Source organism: Electrona antarctica (genome assembly GCF_951216825.1).
Source record: "Electrona antarctica genome assembly, chromosome: 14".
Taxonomy (NCBI): Eukaryota; Metazoa; Chordata; class Actinopteri; order Myctophiformes; family Myctophidae; genus Electrona; species Electrona antarctica.
In genome coordinates this window covers 18,530,473-18,551,176 of record NC_136795.1, presented here as the reverse complement: position 1 = coordinate 18,551,176, position 20,704 = coordinate 18,530,473, and the positions used below count along the sequence as shown (strand labels likewise).

The 20,704-nt window shown below is 43.8% G+C and overlaps 1 protein-coding gene across 4 annotated transcripts in view; it reads left to right on the top strand.

Annotated features, from left to right (window-relative positions):
- Positions 1 to 20,704, top strand: part of trpm4a (transient receptor potential cation channel, subfamily M, member 4a) — a 47,743-nt gene that overhangs the window by 18,190 nt on the left and 8,849 nt on the right. For 3 of the 4 annotated variants that reach the window (XR_013791629.1, XM_079521541.1, XM_079521542.1), the window contains exons 6-24: positions 829 to 998; positions 4,100 to 4,277; positions 5,521 to 5,585; positions 6,593 to 6,832; positions 7,007 to 7,109; positions 8,168 to 8,286; positions 8,840 to 9,130; positions 9,791 to 9,892; positions 10,736 to 10,864; positions 11,803 to 11,932; positions 12,240 to 12,385; positions 13,082 to 13,194; positions 13,458 to 13,568; positions 13,936 to 13,982; positions 14,432 to 14,670; positions 15,651 to 15,766; positions 16,487 to 16,619; positions 18,784 to 18,958; positions 19,567 to 19,738. Coding sequence is in view for 3 of the 4 variants with exons in the window: in XM_079521541.1 (XP_079377667.1) it covers positions 829 to 998; positions 4,100 to 4,277; positions 5,521 to 5,585; positions 6,593 to 6,832; positions 7,007 to 7,109; positions 8,168 to 8,286; positions 8,840 to 9,130; positions 9,791 to 9,892; positions 10,736 to 10,864; positions 11,803 to 11,932; positions 12,240 to 12,385; positions 13,082 to 13,194; positions 13,458 to 13,568; positions 13,936 to 13,982; positions 14,432 to 14,670; positions 15,651 to 15,766; positions 16,487 to 16,619; positions 18,784 to 18,958; positions 19,567 to 19,738 (2,779 nt within the window). In the remaining variant the exon portion in view is untranslated. The remainder of the gene's footprint in view (positions 1 to 828; positions 999 to 4,099; positions 4,278 to 5,520; positions 5,586 to 6,592; positions 6,833 to 7,006; positions 7,110 to 8,167; positions 8,287 to 8,839; positions 9,131 to 9,790; positions 9,893 to 10,735; positions 10,865 to 11,802; positions 11,933 to 12,239; positions 12,386 to 13,081; positions 13,195 to 13,457; positions 13,569 to 13,935; positions 13,983 to 14,431; positions 14,671 to 15,650; positions 15,767 to 16,486; positions 16,620 to 18,783; positions 18,959 to 19,566; positions 19,739 to 20,704) is intronic. The other variant, XM_079521543.1, reaches the window with a different exon arrangement.

Here is a 20,704-nt window from a genome sequence, read left to right as displayed (position 1 = left end):
GTCTGAGGTAAGCTTGTTTGTTGTGTGTACATGTTTGTAGTGTGTGGAGAGAGTTCTTGGAAGTTTGCCTTGGGGATGTAAACTTCTTGTGTGTGTGTGTGTGTGTGTGTGTGTGTGTGTGTGTGTGTGTGTGTGTGTGTGTGTGTGTGTGTGTGTGTGCGCGCACGCATGTGTGCTTGTGTCTGTGTTTTGAGATGAGCTGTTCACCATGTGTTTACACTTAAACTGTTTATAATCGTTCCCATTCTCCATGAAAATCTCTCCCCACTAATTCACTTTTCTTCCTCTTCTCTTTCTGCCAGTCTCTCATAAGGCAAGGCAAGTCTATGTGTATTGCATGTATTACATGATTTCAACACCAATGCTTTAAACAAAACATTAAGATTAAAGGAATCACATTATAAAACCAGTTAAACAGTAAATAGTTATTAAAGAGTAAAGACGATAGAACATCTAAATACTGGTATAAGAGTATATATCATTACTGTTCTTTCCCACCGCTGTAAATGTTTCTATACTATTATGTCTCCATGTACTGTTACATACATTGCCTATTATGTTTTATGGACTACATACATCATAAACATTTAACATTTGAGTAGGCCTACATATGGATGGAATGTGGAATGTACTGTATGTACTCAAATGGTAAATATGAATTACTATTAATCGGAGTTGAGTTAAATTAACTTCCCCCCCCAAAAAAAGGTCTTCATCTGTGAGGACTTTGCTGGACGGATTTAGATGGTCAAAGGGCCATATGTTGACCTTCATACTGTTACTGTACATGTGTTTTCTCGCCCTAACTCACATCTCTCTCCCTCTCAGGGGCGTGGATCTTGACGGGGGGTCTGAGGGAGGGGGTGGGCCGTTGTGTGGGCGAGGCCGTGAGGGACCACAGGGCGGCGGCGTCCTCCCTCTCCCAGAAGAAGGTCGTCGCCATGGGCGTGGCTCCCTGGGGCCTGGTGCACAACCGACAGCAGCTGGTCAACGCACAGGTATGCAGCAGCAAGCACTGAGCTATGCATTCACCTTTCACAGGTAGGCAGCAGCAAGCACTAAGCTATGCATTCACCTTTCACAGGTAGGCAGCAGCAAGCACTGAGCTATGCATTCACCTTTCACAGGTAGGCAGCAGCAAGCACTAAGCTATGCATTCACCTTTCACAGGTAGGCAGCAGCAAGCACTAAGCTATGCATTCACCTTTCACAGGTAGGCAGCAGCAAGCACTAAGCTATGCATTCACCTTTCACAGGTAGGCAGCAGCAAGCACTGAGCTATGCATTCACCTTTCACAAGTAGGCAGTGGCAAGCACTGAGCTATGCATTCACCTTTCGTGGTATTCATATCGCCAGGGACGTCGCTGACGATTTGGTTGCCCTACTCGCATATTATTTGTGCTGCCCAGCCCCGACCGACGACAGCGCTGCTTATCTCATGCAGATCGGCTATACCTTCGCCATTTGTAAGGACGCACAGTCGCACAAATGGGCGTGCGTTATGACGCGGCGGAGCCGCTGAGAAAATTGTTATTATGAGGGTCGGCTTGGCACTTTTTGGCACATTTTGTTGCCCCCCTCAGCGTGTTGCCCTACTCGCAGTACAGTAGCGGCGACGCTGCATATCGTCACTGTCGGGTGTCCAGAACGGTTACTTTGGAGTTATTATTTAGTCACAAGCTCTTGTTAATACTTTTCATTGATTCAGTATTTATAAAAGTTGTAATATGGAGATACAACATTTCTGCCTGACATGACATCACCTGGTTTTGAACCTCGGGACTCCCTTGTGAGAAAGCACAATATCCACCACTCAGTAGGAGAATGCCCAAGGGAGATGTTAGGCTTCTGGATTTCTCTGACAGATTCATCCACCTGGGAAACTAGAGTTGGACAAGCGGAGCCCCCATTTGTTTTGGATCTGTACACATACAGTACAAGCATGTAGGTACACACATGTGTACCTACATGCTTGTACTGTATGTACAAGCATGTACTGTATGTACAAATTCAGAGATATGCACGCATTTTGGCACCATGTGAATTGTGTGTTTATGTCTACAGGGCACATACACAGTAAAACAGTGTACTACACATGGACCCTTATGGGTTCATTTGGTTCCATTTGTACACTTCCTGCCTGTGTAAATTATGAATATCACATGGCTTAACCCTGTGCTCATGTGAGTCTGCACAGTACAATACAATCTGATCGAATGCAAAGTAAGCAGACTTCTCTCTTCACTGGCTGGCAACCAATAATACCCCACCCACCAGGGCGCGCTTGCTTGGCTCTCCCCCTAGGAAGATCCATCATGCAAGGGCACATCTGTCATCCGAAGGATTCACTGTGAATTCCTAACCTCGCCTCACCAGGCTTTCCACCTCGGAGGAAAGCCTGGTCTCTGTTTCATTTCGGGTATATGATCTGCTCGGGAGCGGATGATATCGTTACGTCATGTTGTAGTATTGTTTTGTAGTCGGCAGGAACAATCAAACGGAACGTCCTTTTCCCTCAAACCGGAAGAATAACAATAAAAGCTCTAAATTAACACTCATGATATTACTGTGTGTGTATGGCTCGGGCTGCCATACTATATATACAAAGTGCTGAGCTGTTTAGTGGCTCACATCAAGTGTGCAAATTTCCCATCAAATTATATTTCACATAATTTACGCATCATGTTTCAGCAGCAGTAACTATGCAAGAAACATCTCCTGGATGCACTTATGACGCATCCTCAAAAGTCAGTATGTAGCTAGTTTCCCTGCAGAAACGTATTTATACACTATATCTAGTTTTCTATAAAATGTATATTCATTTGATGTCCTTCCCAAGACCAGGGTCTACTCTAAATGTCTCAATGGAAGAGAGGGGAGATCAATCAATCAATCCATCAATCAATTGTGTTCCAGCTTGGACCAATGGAACTAATGTAGTTAGTTAGTCCTATTTAACGCATTTCTTCAAGGTTTTAAACAAAAAATGACCTAAAATAAAAATGTATTCACAAAAAAAGTATTTTATTGTAGCTGTAGTAACAGATTTTCTCAATAACAATCGGATCTGTGTGTGCCTGACATGTCATAGCCTGCAATCTGTCAACACGCATGGATTAGCATTGACATTATTACGTTAATTACAGTGAGTGTTGGCAGAAAAAGATGCACTTTAAGTTAATCATGTCAGTGGTGTCGTCATATCTAATATAATTCTTTAATCTGTGGTGATATAAATACTGCAGTTAAGACTGTGGAATGTGGGTTCAGTTGGTTATCACGCTGCTTACAGAACAGGGTTGTCATGGGGAAATGTTTTCAAATATAAATAAAATATATATATAATAAAATATGTTTAAATAATACAGTATTTCAAAAGTCCATCAAATATAAGAAAATATTTGAATTTATAGCTAATATAAAGTGTGAAAATTAATCATGTTAAGGGCTTGATTTCATTTATTGCACGATACTACGCGCAACAAATTATATCAAGCCCAGACATTATTTAACTGTTTTAAATTTTAATTTCTTTCTTTTTTTCTTTCCTTTTTCTTTCCTTTGAGAACCACTGATCTATTCCCATCCCATGGTTACCCTTATTCCATTCTCTTACTTTATCCAACCTTTCCTTAAACACAGTTTAACTGATATACAGTACTGATAGAGCAGACACATGATGACGTGATTAGCACATTTCCTAATAATGATGTGGAATTTCTTAACCTCAGACTTCCCAGTAACTGACAACATTGACGCAATGAAGAAAATACAAAATCTTCACCTTGCTACAGTACATTACTAAATGCATGGTCAAGGACCACATGCAATACCTTCACGGACCACCAGTGTCCCCAGCACAGACCACCTGTTGAAAACCCCTGATGTAGTACATAGGCATATGTGCATGTGTGCACATATGCCTATGCACGCACGCACGCACGTACGCACGCACGCACGCACACACATTTTGCATTGCACTTTCACCCAAAATTGTTTTGCTAAATTACCGTCTCTCTGCCTGTCTGTCCTGTACAGTACATGTCTGTTCAGTTAGCTATAGCCTTCTAAACATGCCCTTCGCTGTCTGTGTTCCAGGGGAGTTTCCCAGCGCGCTACTATGTCCAGAACACGTCCCGGGACTCCCACTGTCTGGATAACAACTACCAAGCCTTCCTGCTGGTGGATGATGGCAGCGTGGGCCGGAGAGGAGGCGAGACGGCCTTCCGTGCCAAAATGGAGGACTACATCTCCCATCAGCGCACTGGCATCTGGGGTGAGACGCACGCACACACACACACACACACACGCACACACACACACACACACACACACACACACACACACACACACACACACACACACACACACACACACACACACACACACACAGACCTATACAGTACAGGTCAATGGTACAAACTGACAGTAATGTCAGGTATTCCCACTGCCACTATTTCTCCATTGTACACAGACGTGACACACATTTGTTCTACATCCATACTTTACGAACGCCACATATAAGACGTTCACATCTCAACCTCACATTGTCCAAAACACTGTCTCACATTTCCCAAGAATTCTGAGATCACTGATAGAGGCACAATTTAATATAATTACTCACCCTACGGGGGCAACAGGCTGACACTAGGGCCTTTGTGTGATGGGGCTTTTTTAAGTTGAAAAATCTATACATAGTAATCACCTATTTGCCTGTTCCTCTATTACTGACGCAAATGCTGTCCATTAGTGATTATGTACAGTGTGATGTGCAGATTGTAGTCGCAAAAGAGCTTAGTATAAAAAAACAAACCCTGAGAGAATCATCATAACCGAGAAGATGATACACAAGTCGCTAACGTTGACGGTTCTTAGCCTCGTGGTTCGCTGTATGTAGCTACGTGGCAGCATGAGCTGAGCTGTGATTGGTCTATTTTCATGGGGACAGATATACAGAGATAGATAGAGAGAGACCAGTCTGATTCTGAACCGTGCTGGGACAGATATACAGAGATAGATAGAGAGAGACCAGTCTGATTCTGAACCGTGCTGCGACAGATATACAGAGATAGATAGAGAGAGACCAGTCTCCTTCTGAACCGTGCTGGGACAGATATACAGAGATAGATAGAGAGAGACCAGTCTCCTTCTGAACCGTGCTGTGAACTCAATCTCAGGCGAGGTGCAACTGAACTGTTGTGATGGTATAAATTGGTTATTGTCTGCCCTCTAGTGGCCAAGGTCAACCCTTTTGCCCTTTCATCCTTTGTTCTTTGCAAGATATTTCCCCAACTGGACAGATCACATACCGTATGTTTCTTAGGTTTCAAAACAGAAATGCACTACTGGTGTGAAAACAGACACCATTCATCCAACAACTAGCGTGTCCACTGTCCACAATGCATAATCTAATTATCAGAACACTGATCTTCGGCAGTAATCGATGTTTACCAGGGTCAAACTTTGTTTTGAATCATTTGAAATCCCTCTCTCACCTTCCCCATTTCTTTGTCCAACAGGTAGTGGCAGTATTGAGATCCCGGTGTTGTGTATGCTCATATCAGGAGATGCCTCTATGCTAGAGGTATGAAAATACATCCTAGATATACAGCCACACTATGTATGTCATGTATAGTATATCAGTGGCTTTCAACCTGTGGGTTGCCAAATGATGTTGGGAGTCCCCACCCTGATGATGTGCTTAAGGTCATCATTGTTTCCTCACTCAACAGTAAACAATCCAACATACAGTACAAGTGTATACTCAGGGTATCTGCCAAGGGGGCAGGCAGACTTTCCAACGTTGAAGCTCTCCTCCCTAGTGGTAGGAGGAGGGACTACATGCGGACCCGTGGATTCATGACCGGGAAACCCCGTGCAGCTGGGCTTTAACATTGAGCGCTCGGTTGCACTTCCGCATTTGACCACCAAAATTTGGTGGTCAAATGCGGAAGTAGACGTTCTGAGACGGTACTTCCGGCAGTCTTCCGGGTGCTTCAAAACGCCACTGAGCAACTTCCACTGACATGAATAGCTGGGGGGGGCGGAGCTTCGCGCCAGTTCAGTCTCTATTATATATATACTCTATGGTATCTGCCTGTTTCTAAAGTGACTTTTAAGACCTTTTTAATACCTCTAAAATAAAAATGACTTTAAATGAAAAGTAATCAACAAACTATACTATAAAAAAAGGTTAAACAATAAACATTGGCAGCCGCCAAATTGTCAAACATTTTGAAATGAGCCATTCTACATGCTCACAATGTCTCATGTTGCGAGGCATTGTGAGTTGTAGATGGGCTATTTTCACAATTTTGTGGAATTTCAAACAACATGTAATGCCTCAAAACTCCCACAATTCGCAGTGCTTGTCCGGGGGGGGGGGGGGGGGGGACCCAGTTAAAATATTATTATTTTTGGGGTTCGCGGTCTGAAAGGTTTGAGAACCACTGATGTATATATTATATGTTTCATGTAACAGTCTATCTCTCTATGTCACTCTCTATGTCGCTCTCTATCTTTCTCTCTCTCTCTCTCTCTCTCTCTCTCTCTCTCTCTCTCTCTCTCTCTCTCTCTTTCTCTGTCTCTCAGCGAGTGGACCTTTCTCTAAGGAAGGCCACTCCCTGGCTAGTCCTGGCTGGTACCGGGCCTGCAGCGGACTTGATCAGTGAGGTGCTGGTCGACCTCCCCTCCATTCCCCTCAGTCCCGTTTCCCCCTCAGCGGAGGGGGACGTGGGCGAGGGGCCCAGTGCGGAGCTCCGTGACAGAACCCGTGAGAAGGTCAGGAGGCACTTCCCCGTAGAAGCCGACCTCGAGAAACTTGTGGACAGGGTGAGTGTGTGTGTGTGTGTGTGTGTGTGTGTGTGTGTGTGTGTGTGTGTGTGTGTGTGTGTGTGTGTGTGTGCGTGCGTGTGCGTATGTATTTGTAAAGAGACTGTTATTTATATTTATTTTTCCCAAATATCACTTTCCCCTTACTTTCTCCCTCTGTCCATCTCCCTCCAGACTCTCAGTATTTATCAGAACAGAGATCTGATCACATTGTTTAATGGAGGGCAGGACAGTCCTGATGACTTTGATACGGTGATCCTCAAAGCCCTGGTCAGAGGTAAACATTCTGTCCTTATGTACATGATACTGTGATGCTCAAAGCCCTGGTCAGAGGTAAACATTCTGTCCTTATGTACATGATACTGTGATGCTCAAAGCCCTGGTCAGAGGTAAACATTCTGTCCTTATGTACATGATACTGTGATGCTAAAAGCCCTGGTCAGAGGTAAACATTCTGTCCTTATGTACATGATACTGTGATGCTCAAAGCCCTGGTCAGAGGTAAACATTCTGTCCTTATGTACATGATACTGTGATGCTAAAAGCCCTGGTCAGAGGTAAACATTCTGTCCTTATGTACATGATACTGTGATGCTAAAAGCCCTGGTCAGAGGTAAACATTCTGTCCTTATGTACATGATACTGTGATGCTCAAAGGCCTGGTCAGAGGTAAACATTCTGTCCTTATGTACATGATACTGTGATGCTCAAAGGCCTGGTCAGAGAGGAACATGAACTTGTTTTGTCACTGATGTGATATGTTGTACGCAATATATTTCTTTAACGTAAAGCACTTGGAAAGAAGATGCTATAGAAATAAAGTCTATCCCTGTCAATGATAGCAGGATACTGCCTCACCTGCTTTCACCTGCTTTCACATAGTTTCTGCTTTTTTCTTCTTCTTTTCTCTCTGATTAAGCTGTGTCAGTAACACAGGCACACAATAACAGCTATTTATTAATGTATTTATTGCACAGTTAAACCGTTTCATTCGTTTCAACATTGCCAGAGGCTGAGATTTTGTGCAGTGTAGTAACTTTATGGAGACAACAAAATAAAATCTAGACTTTTATTGAAATCAGATTTGTGATTTTGTGTAGTGTAGGTTGTGTAGGTTTTCATGGTTGTCATTTGATCGTGTGTGTGTGTGTGTGTGTGTGTGTGTGTGTGTGTGTGTGTGTGTGTGTGTGTGTGTGTGTGTGTGTGTGTGTGTGTGTGTGTGTGTGTGTGTGTGTGTGTGTGTGTGTGTGTGTGTGTGTGTGTGTGTGTGTGTGTGTGTGTGTGTGTGTGTGTGTGTGTGTGTCTGACTGACTGACTACGTGTGTGTGTGGTCAGCCAGTAAACGAGTGGCTAGTGATGCCAGTGAGTACACAGAGGAGTTGAAGCTGGCAGTGGCCTGGGACAGAGTGGACATCGCCAAGACTGAGCTCTTCAATGGAGACATCCAGTGGAAGGTGAGCAGCACTGTGACTGCTACAGCGAGGCCTGCTTTACCCTTCCAAATGATGCACTGAATGAAAGGGCTGATGGGATCCCAGTCAGTCCACAGTCTGGGTCCTTGAGGGTGTTCCAGCGAGTTTCATTTCATTGTTGTTATTTCACTGACTAGAAGTTAGCCCAATGATGGAATGAAATGTATAAGAATGGTTATTCAGCTCATAGGTTTCATTCCCGCCTACAGTATAGACAGAATTCTGTGCTTAATCTACTGTAATCTGTAATCTAATGCTGTGCTGTACCTACGAATCACCTGTATAAAAAGCGTGTGTGGGCAGAGGGGATTAGCATCCTTTCAGATAACGACTGAACTACACACATTTAATTGTGCTTCACTCTAATTCTCCCCTCGGGGCGGGTGGGTGGGAGGGTAGATCTGTGTTGTTCTTATTTCATGTTTTGTATTGTTCCTTTTCTGTCTTTGTATGTCCTGTATTTTAAAGTGGAAAAAAACACAATAAAAAAGTTGTTAAAATAAAAAGATAAGGACTGAACTGATTATGTTTTTAGTACGACGATCTGGAGGACTCCATGACGGACGCGCTCATCAACAACAAGCCCCAGTTTGTGCGCCTCTTCTGTGAGAACGGCCTCAACATCTTGGACTACCTGACGTACCGACGGCTGGAGGACTTGTACCGCTCTCTGGACGACAGCTCGCTGGTCTACACCTTGCTCCAGAGGCGCCTCAGCGAGAGGCACGGCCTGGCGGGCTCCATGGACGGCTCCCTGAAGAGCTCACAGAGTCCCCAGGGTCTGATGCAGGGGCCTGCGTCAGCCAAGGAGCTCAGCTTGTATGAGGTGAACAAGAGGCTGTTGATTTTGCCAGCAAATTTTGAATAAATGTTAATTTTAGTCACATTTTAGTCATGAGGAAGCCCAAAAACAGTGGCCTTTTTATAACACTGTTATGCGGTTGCCCGCTGCCTTGTGCAACTAATTATGAATCAGGCTTCACTGAAGCCGCTTCAGTGGGACCATTATCACTCCTGTATGCAGTCATGGTCTGAGAGGACATACTGGTGGTCTGGCATGTGTAGCCCATTTACCAGGACTGACCATTTTACAAAGCATACTGTGGTTTGTTTGATTTCTGAGGAAGCCATTGAATTCCATTCATTGCGGTATGCCTAATGGTATGGAAATCAGCTTGCCCGCAAGATTGATAATCCAACACACTAAATGTCATTACGTGGTCAATTTTGGTCATAGAGTTATCTTATCGCATTTTAAAATGGGGATCGATTTGAAAAATCTAGATGAAAATAGTCCCTGGAGAAAAAGTTGGGTTACGAAAATAAATTATTTACATCCATTGCTTCTTAAAAATGCAATGATGTTTAATAGATTTTTTTTAAATATAATTTACAGTGTATATATATTATATATACAAGTTATTATAAGAGTGTGATATCCATATAGACATGTGACACATAATGGCGTGGTCTTGTCCTCCCCCAGGTGTCTCGTCTGCTGTGGGATCTGCTTGGTGACGTGTGTCAGCCGTTCTACTATGGACCTCTTGGTCTGGACCAAAGCACCGGCACCAGGAAAGCTCTGAAGGTCAGTGAAACTCACTACCAGTGCACTTTGCTCATACGGTATATGTCCAATACTGACAAACACATGGAGTTGTGTTTAAGCAATTATTAAACATGTTAGATTTGAGCTATTTTCTATCATTTTGACCACTTTAACCATTATAAAATAGCAGATGTACAAACTCATAGTGCGTCTCTTCATGCCACACTATGAGCTTGTAGATCTGCCTTTTCTTTTAAATCATGAAAATGTGTGCAAATCTTTTTTTTTCAAAGGCGAACAGTTTTAACTCAAATCTGATGGGGGTTGGTGGCCAAATACTGTACATATAATTGTATGAGTCTTGACATAAAAGAGTTGGAGAACTACTGTTATAGCAACATAAGTTATTCAGAAAACTGTTAAGATTTAGAATAGTTCATTAGACATTTGTAGAATCGGCCTACTGTATCTCATAATATTTACAGACCCTGTGAACAATTCGAAATATCTAAAATATATTACAGTATATGCAGCTTTGCCTTTAACAGATGATGTAATTACTGACCAGCATTGCCTGAGCTACAGAATGAGTACTCCAAGGTTCCAAGTTTACAGCAGTCCAACATACCAATAAAACGTATCAGCTGGCTCCATCTAGTGGATGGACGATGGAAAAGATAAAACTAAGCATGAACAGCTGTTTCCTCTGTTGTTCCTCTGTTGTTCCTCTGTCCTGATCAATCTGCTCTTCTCCTCCCTCCCTCCCTCCTCCCTCCCTCCCTCCCTCCCTCCATCCCTCCTATTTCATACCCTTTGACCATCCCCATCTCTGCGCCCATTCTCTCCCTTCTCTCGCCTCCACATCAACCGTAACACACGTAGCAAGTGAACAAGTTGCTGCTTGGGGAGTGTACATATCGGGAGCAGCGCTGCCTCTCCCCTTGGTCATCACTCTTCGTCTGGGCCGTACTTCAGAACCGCAGCGACATGGCCATTTATTTCTGGGAGATGGTGAGGCTCTGGAGATCTTATTTTATGTCTTATTTATTTTTCACACTGTTGGGGACTGGGGAGAGCTTGCAGTACATGTTTTTCACTGCCTTACAAAGTTTCTAATGATTATGTGAGCATGATGTGACAATAAACAACCTGACTAATTATGTTACTGTCTGCCACTTTGTGGTTAGTATAACATTTGCGTTCCAGTGCAGAGCTAGTTGCGAACCAGTGATATAGGACATTTAGGGCATTTCTTCTTTGTGGAATTATGCCATCCTTATTTCGTTTTACAGGAATTTAATTGATTGCATAGGGCCTAAATGGAAGGACCTTTTTTTTGGTGCTATCCCTTTTGAGTGTTTGACTGTACTCGGTTGCTGTTTTTACATTTATGTTGAATAAACTATTCAATCAATCAATCAAAGGAGTTTTTTTTTCACAGGATTTGGGCGTTGTCACATTCGAATACAGAACACCCCATCTTAGCACCGGCCTCAGTGGCTTGCCTCGCTAATCATTAGACTCCCAACCCACACGTCCTTGGATCGAATCCCGCTTGGGCCAACCGCCGACATGTTTTTGCCGATAAAGTATAGTTTTAGACGTCGGAGGCTAGTCGTCTCAAGCGAACTTGAGCCACAAGAGGCTCCACCGAGCGAGCCAAAGTGAGCGAGTTGCCGTGCCGTACGTTGGGGAGCGCATTTGCCCCAACTGCCACTCAAAGTGGGTTGGGCTGCTGGATGCAAGGGGCTGGGCTGTATGTCTGGCACAGTGCGTTGAAGGCTGATATGTCCCATGTGCCCTGAGGGCTTCTCATGACCATCTGAGCAGCCATCAGCTGGGTGAAGCTGAAACAGAACTTCGTAATACAGGTCTACCTTACCTTATCTTCAACACTAAAACTCAGACGGCACCGTTAACTAACCGTTTTCTCTGTCTTCCCGGGACAGGCAGGGGAGTCTGTTCTGAGTGCGCTGAGTGGCTGTAAGATACTGAGAGAGCTCTCCAAGTTGGAGAGCGAGACTGAGACCAAAGTGTCCATGAAAGAGCTGGCGCAGACGTTTGAGAACCTGGCTAATGGTAAGTCAGCCTGGCATCCAGATCTGAGGACTACAGATCGTTCGTTTGTATCTTGTCTTAATCTCCGTGACACCATGTGTCGCTTGCCAGCAAGGACTGATTGTCAAGCTAAGATTGTGTTAGGGATAACACAAAACTTAAACCTACAGTACTTATACTACTTATACTGTCGTGTGTGTGATTGTAATTTGCCCTGTACTGTACGTATATGAATCTTAAATAAATTGAACTTAAGTCCAAAGTAGCCTACTGCTTGAAGGCGCAGGAACTTAGCTGTTAATTTTTCATCTTGTGTGTGTGTCTTCAGATGTGTTCAGTCAGTGCTACCAAAGCAGTGAGAATCGCACCTTCACTCTCCTCATAAGGAAGTCTCCAGTGTGGGCGGGGGCTACCTGTCTACAGATGGCGACTGCTGCTGATGCGCGCCTGTTCTTCAGTCACGACGGTGTTCAGGTCAGAACCAGGCCTGCAGGCCATACACTAATCCTTCATTTCCTACTGCATAGTTTTCGGCTCAACATAAATCAATGTGAGATATTTTCAATTCGTCTAGGCCCTGGCTGGGCGGCTGTGGCTCAGGAGGTAGAGCAGGTCGTCCAATGATCCCTGGGTTGGCGGTTCGAATCCCGGCTCCTCCTGTCCACATGTCGAAGTGTCCTTGGGCAAGACACTGAACCCGGTGTGTGCTTGCCACCATTGGTGTGTGAATGTGGGAAGTGAGGACGCTGGCGTCGACTGTTCGCCGCTTCACCTCCCAATGTATGAATGAATGAACCATTGTAAAGAGCTTTGAGCACTTGGAAAAGCGCTATAAAAATGCAATTAATTATTATTATGCATATGCAACCCTGTTTTTATATTAAAAAATAAAAATAAAAATTAGACTAACCACAAGTTGTAGGTTCAATTCTTACAATGTGCAATGAGTCAACCACAATGCGTCATGTTGTGACTCGTTTTGAGGATGTTGATCTGCTTTTTTTTACTTTGGAAAAACGTGAACATTTCTGCATATAATGCCATTCCCAAAATAGGGATGCCAGATTGAAAGTGGAAAAATCTAAACATATCCCTCCTTGCATAATTGCGAATGTCAAAGGCCAATATATCGGTGTATTGTTGATCCCTCTGTGTCTCTCTGGATTGTAGTCTCTGTTGTCTCAGATCTGGTGGGGCGACATGGAGAGAAGCACTGAAGTCTGGAAGTTGGTCCTCTCATTTTTCCTGCCACCCCTCATCTACACAGACCTCATCAGCTATAGGTGTGTGTGTGTGTGTGTGTGTGTGTGTGTGTGTGTGTGTGTGTGTGTGTGTGTGTGTGTGTGTGTGTGTGTGTGCGTGTGCGCGTACTACTGTAATGTTGCTGTACTAGAGTAGAGTGAAAAACATTCTCCAAACGGGGATTAAAATTATTTCACTGTTTTACCATCCTCTCTCTCTTTCTCTCTCTCTCTGTCTCTCTCTGTCTCTATCTCTCTCTCTCTCTCTCTCTCTCTCTCTCTCTCTCTCTCTCTCTCTCTCTCAGGGAGCAGGAGGAGGACGTGAAGGTTGAGGTGCATCAGGGTCCGGGTCAAGACACAGACAGTCTGGACGGGAATGATGCCAGTGTCTTCTCACTGGCTGACATCGTGAAGACGTAAACAAACAAACAAACACGCATGCACGCACACACGCACGCACGCACGCACGCACGCACGCGAGCGCACACACACACACACACACACACACACACACACACACACACACACCCCTAAGTTGTATTATGTGCTTGTTTCTTATGGAGTTCAAGTCAAGCTTTGCTTAAGTCAAATATAAATACCTTGGAATATGCAGTTGAAAAAACAAAACAATATACACACAAATGCAGGATATACAAAAACAATGTACAATGATGCCAAAGAAAGTCTCACACGTACAGTAGTAGTAATAGTAGTAATCTTTTCATGGACGTTTGTGATAATCATACTTTTTCTTTCTCTTGGATTCCTCTTCTGGTGCCCCAGTCCGGAAGATAAAGACGAATACGACGCTGTGAGGGAAAATCTGAAAGGTATGTTCTTCTGAACGCTGTCTTGTTGCCCATGTTAATGATTCCAGGGGTACTCAAAGTGGGGTCAGGGGACTGTCCGAGGCACTTTAGGTATAGAGATAACAATGAAACTCTGATCAAAATACACATTCTTGTATGTTCTCTAGTTGTATTTACAAGTACATGTACAGTAATAATAGTGAAGATGAAGTATCTATATTTTAGCTGGGGAGCCCCTGGAACCCCGCCAAGGACCTCTAGGGTTGACGACCACTGTTGTACTGTACCAGTACTGGTACAGTACAACTGTACCAGAATGAACAACTACTGTACATTTTTAATTTACCTAAACGCCAACCCTCAGACATACACAACCTTTTAATGCTTTACTTCAAAGCTATCATTTCTGCAGTAGAGAGACCAAAGGGGAATCACCTAAATGTCTCTCCTCTCCTTACAAACTCTTCCAGGAGGCTCTCCCTCCACCGCCTCAGGCTCCAAGCGTCCGTTCGCCGTGCAGCGCTGGCGGCAGTTCTGGTTCGCGCCCGTCACCTCGTTCCTAGGCAACGTGCTGATGTACTTCCTCTTCCTGTGCCTGTTTGCTTACGTGCTATTGGTGGATTTCAAGCCCCCGCCCGAGGGCCCTTCCAATTTGGAGTTGGTGCTGTACTTCTGGGTCTTCACCCTGGTGCTGGAGGAGATCCGACAGGTCGGTCCAAAATGAACCCTTACAGGTCCAGTACAGTTTCAGAGTTAAATGAACACTGGGTTTTACTGTGCACATTTTTTACTGTGCCCATTTGAACCACTCAGGGCTGGATAATATTTTTAACCCATTTTGGGCGGGAACCCCTTTTGGTGTTAGCATTATGTTATGCTACAAGCTTGTAGGTCTGCTATTTTTGAAAAATCGAACGACTGACATAGAAACATAGCTTTTTCAGAAAACTGTCAGGATATAGAAGACATTTTTAGAATCTGATCTCAGGTCAAAATGGGTTAATAGAGGTTTGGGCCGCTACTCGGCCCTCACACCTACATCTCATCCGCCAATCTGACTGATATATATATGGAGATCTCTGTATGTGTCAGTCCTTGATGACCAGCAGAGTCTTCTACTGACCAACCACCCTGTCATCAAATTATTGGCTCAGGAATGCGACAAAAAGATCGCCATGAATTCAAGGATTCATGGGGTGTGTAAATGATAGAATAGAATAGATAGATAAGTACATTTTTAGGGGCGACTGTGGCTCAGGAGGTAGAGCAGGTCGTCCAATGATCCATGGGTTGGCGGTTTGAATCCCGGCTCCTCCTGTCTACATGTTGAAGTGTCCTTGGGCAAGACACTGAACCCCAAATTGCTCCCGATCGTGCTGGTTGGTACCTTGCATGGCTTCCGCCGCAATCGGTGTATGAATAGGTGAATGTAATGCACAATCTATGTAAAGCGCCTTGGATATAGGCACTATATAAATGCACCATTTACCATTTTAGTGAAGCCATTTTATACTACTATTATAAAAATGTTTATACATTTTCAAACATATTTTAGAAAATGTCCCCCCCCCCCCCCCCCACCATAAAAGAATGGAAGGGATATTGATGTATTTTGTCAAAAATATTGTGGTCATACATTTATGGCCCCAGGCCCAGCCCAGTCATAATCGTGTTGTTTGTGTCTCTCAGACCTTCTTTGTGGGCAGCACCACAGTGTTGCAGAGGATGAAGAACTACATCCAGGATATGTGGAATAAATGTGACCTGACGGCCATCATGCTCTTCGCTGTGGGCCTCGTGTGCAGGTGAGGCTCAGTCATTATGGCTCTGGGAGATGGCTGTCCTGTGTGTAATATATCGCTGCTGTCCGTTTCAAAACCGTTCCTGTTTTATTATGATTTTTTTTTTAAGATTTAAAATAGTACAAATAGCAGATCTATGAGCTTGTAGGTCTGCTATTTCATTACTTTTGTGTGACATTTTTGTAAGATGAAGTAGAGCTTTCATTATTGAAAAAAAAAACACACACAAAGTTGAAAAAATGGAGATGCAAGGTCTCTGCAATATACTGTTGTCTCACGCCGAACAGAGCCAATCGGCTTGTAGATCAGTGTGCAACACCGTCATGCATTGAAGCATACTGGTAAACATTAGAGTTAATAAGTATGTCGCGAAATACACTGGTCAGGTAAATTCTGACGGCAGCCATGATCTGATATTGATTCAATCACAGTAAGGCCAGGTTGTGTGTTGTAAACCCTTTACAACACACACAAAGGGAGAAAAGTCTGTTTTAAATCATAATAAATAAACAAATAAGTGAATTTGTGAATGGCATATTGGCATTTGTAACTAAGAAATGAAACGTGTGTGTGTGTGTGTGTGTGTGTGTGTGTGTGTGTGTGTGTGTGTGTGTGTGTGTGTGTGTGTGTGTGTGTGTGTGTGTGTGTGTGTGTGTGTGTGTGTGTGTGTCTGTGTCTGTGTCTGTGTCTGTGTGTGCGTGCGTGCCTGCGTGTGTTGTGCAGGATGTTCCCTTGGTCTTATCATTTTGGACGAGCGATAATGTCTCTGGACTACATGGTCTTCACACTGCGTCTCATCCACATCTTCGCTATCCACAAACAGCTGGGACCCAAAATCATCATTGTGGGCAAAATGGTGAGTTGAATTCATCCTGCAAGTACAGCTGAGGGACAGCGTCAACCCGCCGTTCCACTGAGCCTTGCTTGTAGTTTGCAGACTCAAAGGTCACTCATACACAGTAAAATCCTTAGTGTTATTTTAACTCTGAGTATGTACTGAAAAAGGAAAAAACTATTTTCTTGGTTTCTGTCTTAATAGGAAATCACGTTTCGGTCTATGCGACTTTCATCAAGCTGTCTTTATAACTCTGAGAATGTACAAATGTAACCAGATGGTCCCTTCCCGGTCCCTCAATGTTTCAGTCGCACGCAAAGAACACTCATGGTTTTCTCACAGCATGTAAATAAACTGTACATGATAACAACACATTTAACGTTTTTCTCTTGTTAAGCACAGTGCCACACTTACTACATCATTGCATTCTGTAATAACCAAGTGTACTTGTTTGGGAAGAAGTTCATGAATGACCACCTATGCTCCACAAAGGGCAACAGGGTTTGAGTCAAGTATGTCAGTACTTCTTTGGGAGACTGGATTTCATTATGGTACAGTACAATATGGTAATATGAATTATACCACTAGAGGGCCTGTGAGGAAGAATTCCCCCCTGGGCATGACAGCACCCTTGGGATCCCTCATGGCCATGGGCCATGGCCAAGGGGCATATGACTAGTATAAATGTATAATCTGGGCATATTGTGCCATGATGCCACTTGTCTACAGTGTAAATCATTGTATCTACAACTTTATCAGAATGTAAACGATTATAGAAATGAAACCCTAGTTCGGTTGCGACTCGAGTTTAGAACCCAATCAACAAAAATAATCACATCTCTGGGTTGTCTTTCCATAGGTTGGTTCCAGCAAAATGTGTTAATACGGCGTCACAATGTAATTGTAACCACTTTATCAATTTTTTATGTTGTTGGCTATTGTGTCTTACATGTTTTAAATCCCACTGGAGGAGTAGCAACGCTTGGACTTTCTGAACACGCTGTCAGATCGTTATGTTGGCTTGTTTACACCTCCAATCGGCTGACGTGCCACATTGATATTAATAGCGAGAGTGATGAGAGATGTCATAAATCCATCTTTACATCTGAGAATTGTACTTAGGATAACCAGAGCCGTAATACTGTTTGGAGTTTATTTTAGGTTAAGAAATGCATGTCGTGAAGCATCAGATTTGTTTTGCTGCATATGGGGCCAGCTGTCTTACACTATCCAGCGGAGAAGAATTACAAAAATAGCCAAGTTTAACCAGGATACTGACACTGCTAGGCTATATGTTGCTAGTGAATGATGTCCGCATGCCACAACGGCTGATGATGCATGTAATGTGAACACTAGCTGTGTGTGCAAAATGCGGCGAATGGATATTTTGCAGAGTAGCCGGTTATACGATCTAATAATGTAGCGTTGGCGTTCGACCAATATCCTGTGTCAGATCCACATCATATCCACTCATATCCAGGAGCCTCCTCCCCCAGTAAAGTACAATAAAATACAGTAAGCTTAATTGCGCCAAATGTACGTCATAGAATACATTAAATATTTTGTCTGATAAACTGCAAAATATTATTTATTGATTATTTTTGTAGCGATTATGCTATCGATTACTAGAGACAAGAGGTGTGTTTTTCTTTATATTATTTTCTTTTTCATATGAACATTTAAATGTTGGATTTCTATAATCGTTATAATCGATGAGGCTGAATAACTGCTGCAGACCTTTTAAATAGGACTCCAACAGTGACTGTTGACTTCATACGTTTATGCTACTGTATTGAAGTACATGCCTGTGTATTGTGAATGTGTATATTGAACATATATGTCACAAGTACTCAAGCCTAGAAGTCATTACCAATAATCGGACTGATTCGGACACACAAAAGAAACACCCCATGTTTAATAATGGACTGTCCCATGCTCTGTCGATTATTGTTCTTAACTTGCTTAGTTCCATAATTCATTATTTCAGCTCTTTTGCAGAACAACTCATGGAATCAATTAGTAGTTTAATGACGTTTAGTTTAGAAATGGCAGATAGCTCGGTGATGAAGAAGTGTATTCTCAACTTGCCAATAGCAGGTCTACAAGCATCACTGTATCAACGCCTCTCTCTCTCTCTCTCTCTCTCTCTCTCTCTCTCTCTCTCTCTCTCACTCTCCCCCCTCAGATGAAAGACGTGTTCTTCTTCCTCTTCTTCCTGGGGGTGTGGGTCATGGCCTATGGGGTGGCCAATCAAGCGCTTCTGTACTCGTACGACCCCCGCCCCGGCTGGATCTTCCGCAGAGTCTTCTACAGGCCCTACCTCCACATATTTGGTCAGATCCCCATACACGAAATGGATGGTGAGTGTCTCACTCTCTGCCCCTCACCCCGGTCACTCTCTGCCCCTCACCCCGGTCACTCTCTGCCCCTCACCCCGGTCACTCTCTGCCCCTCACCCCGGTCACTCTCTGCCCCTCACCCCGGTCACTCTCTGCCCCTCACCCCGGTCACTCTCTGCCCCTCACCCCGGTACCTTTTCGGTTTCTGCCTGAGTGTATTTTACTTATATTGTTAACTTGCCTCCGAGTTACGGAGGTAACGCCCAGTATTTGTACACTCTCAGGGTTAACACCACCTGAGACACTCACCTGAAACACTAATTTCTTTATTGTCATTGAAAGTCAAAATACTAATTTGGAAGTCGATGCACTAAAAACAGGAAGGGAAAAAAGTATATCCACAGTAATTATTTTGGATAGACACTTCAGCCTACAATATTCAAGCAAGATAATATTTCCATATTACACCATTATTGTACATGCACGTCCTCTCTCCAAAGTTAAACATCAAACTACCTCAGTGGCTCACAGTGGGCTTTCTTTAATTGGCCACCCACCCACCCACCCACGCTAAAAGGATCTGGATAGAAGTGTGTGAATTAACCAACCTGCTCTCTGTCTCCCTGTAGCTGACAAGCTGGATGACGCGGGCGTAAACTGCACCCACGACCGAGCGCTGATCGATGCCGGGTGGGAGCCATGCATGGACACCTACGCTAACTTTGTGGTCGTCCTCCTGCTGGTCATTTACCTCCTGGTCACCAACATCCTGCTGGTCAACCTGCTCATCGCCATGTTCAGGTATACAGACGCCACCTCCGTCGCCGTGCGGCAGCTCAAGTGCACTTTAGAATCTTGAGTGCTGAAGCGGAAATGCATACGTTTCATGTCCGACTGTGAGAGACCACATAACTACCACAGCACCTGACGGGGGAGAGTTTCCCCGGTTAGACGTAGCGTGTGGAAGGAACACGTTATTCCAACCTGTTCCTTTCCCCTCCATCAGGCGCCCCGGCTGGCCAGGGGGAGGTAGTTTAGAGACCAGAATTACTGCATGTTTTTGTGAGGGTACCTACCCTAGGGGACACGGGGAGAACTTTCTGTCCTGCACCCTGACAACAGGATTCACTGCTATGCCAATAACCAGAGTTCCTCTGTCCCAACGTGGGTCAAATCCAGCCATGAAGTGAGGGCGGTCCAGAGTTAATGTTGTTTGTCTGAAATATGGCGTTCATCTCAGCTTTGCGTTTGCTGTGTTTCGTCCATCCGACGGGAGGAAACCTCATAACTCAATTTTTGAGGTTTTTGATTTTTTTTTTGGCATAAATCAGTGCTATTGAACACCCTTTAAGTCTGTGTGTTGTTTCGAAAATATTGAACCAATGGAAAGTAGTAAAAAGTGCTTTGGACAAAACCTCTTAACTCCATTGTACCCTCAAAATGTCTGCTAAAGCAACTAACTCCACCACCTCTCCCCCTCTCATGGAAGTAATTGACAATATATAAAGTTACACCAACTTTGATGAGGGTGTATTGCTTTGTTTTTTTAAAATATTTGTTTTTCTTAATTTCCTGAAAAATGTATATTTTTCATTTCCTGAAATTTTGGAGTTATGAGGTTTCCTCCCGACAGCAGAGATATGGGGCAGTATTATGCGTGTCTTAAGTACCAGGTCTTATTACTTAACTTAAGACCTGGAGGCGTGGTCAATGCTGTTTGGCCACTCAGAATAGCCAAATGGCATTGATCACGCCTCCAGGTCTTAA